This window comes from Oratosquilla oratoria, chromosome 38, assembly GCF_046742065.1.
Source record: "Oratosquilla oratoria isolate Oo_2021 chromosome 38, ASM4674206v1, whole genome shotgun sequence".
In the NCBI taxonomy this organism is placed as follows: Eukaryota; Metazoa; Arthropoda; class Malacostraca; order Stomatopoda; family Squillidae; genus Oratosquilla; species Oratosquilla oratoria.
This window is the reverse complement of record NC_134814.1, coordinates 42,463,632-42,464,755: the sequence shown is the minus strand read 5'-3', so window position 1 is coordinate 42,464,755 and position 1,124 is coordinate 42,463,632. Positions and strand designations below refer to the sequence as shown.

Sequence of the window (1,124 nt, the reverse complement as noted above, 5' to 3'; positions counted from 1 at the left end):
GTCTTGCAGAAATAGGCTTCTTCAGATAAATAATGTGTTAAGGAGAAAATAAGGCAATCATATACTGTGAGGAGCTTCGGAGAGCTCACCCAGGGCCGTCTCTGTATATTGGGTATTTTGTCCTATTGGTCGTTACTGAGTGGTTTTTGTTTCTACTCTGGTAGCGTATTGTCCTATTTGATGTTACTATAGCTGTGGTGGTTTTTGTCTTTTTAATGCCACCCGTTCTTTGGTTTGTATCTTCGTTAGTAGCAATATACAGTGTTTCAAGTACTTTCCTTTTCTGTCTGTAAATGACTCTCTTTTTTAATGTGATTAACTAATGCACTAGTGTCGCGATGGTATCTGACATCTCCTCTGAGTTCGCTGAGCCTTTTCTCTAACACTCTGTGTGTTTCTCCAAAGTAAGATTGTTCACAACCGCTACTTGGAATTTTGTACACAATACTTCCGTTGTCATATTGATCTTCTATTTTCTTTTTCGTCAAGTCACCTATCTTCTTACATGCGTCTCTCACGATGGTTAAGCCAGAGGATCTTAATGCTAGTCCTGGCTCGTCAGTGAATTTGGAAAGGGGGACTACTAGGTAACGATTATTCAATGTCTTTTTCTTTTTCATTTCTTCCTCTGATCGTTTTAGCTTTAGTTAGTAAAGACGTTAATAAACCTTTTGGGTAACAAAGTTTTGTGAACGCGTCAGTCACATAATTGATTTCTTCCTCGAGGAATTCTGGGCTACATATTCTCAGAACTCGTAGAAGGAATCCTATTACTACATCCGTTTTTTGTTTTTCTGTCATGCGCACTTAGGAGGTGAATGAAATCATCCTTATTCGTAGGTTTTCTGTATACTTTGAATTTCACGCTCTCATTTGTTCTCATGATGACTGTGTCAAGAAATGGTAAGGAACCGTCTATTTATTTTTCTATGATGAATTATATTTTGTTATGGACTTCATTCAGCTTTTGTAGTAGAAGGTCCGTGTTTGTATCTTTACGTGTAACGATTAGACAGTCGTCGACGTAACGATACCACTTTGAATCGCTATCGAATATCTTACTGTAATGATCCTTTTCTAGGGCCTCAATAAACAACGAAGCTGCCACAGCACTCAATGGTGAA

General features: G+C 38.2%; 1 protein-coding gene across 1 annotated transcript in view; it reads right to left on the bottom strand.

The window, feature by feature from the left end:
• Positions 1-937: 937 nt before the first annotated feature.
• LOC143019914 (uncharacterized) overlaps positions 938-1,124 on the bottom strand; it is a 597-nt gene continuing 410 nt past the window's right edge. The window contains exon 1 of the mRNA XM_076175891.1: positions 938-1,124. This exon is cut by the window's right edge and continues 410 nt beyond it. Coding sequence (XP_076032006.1) covers positions 938-1,124 — 187 coding nt within the window.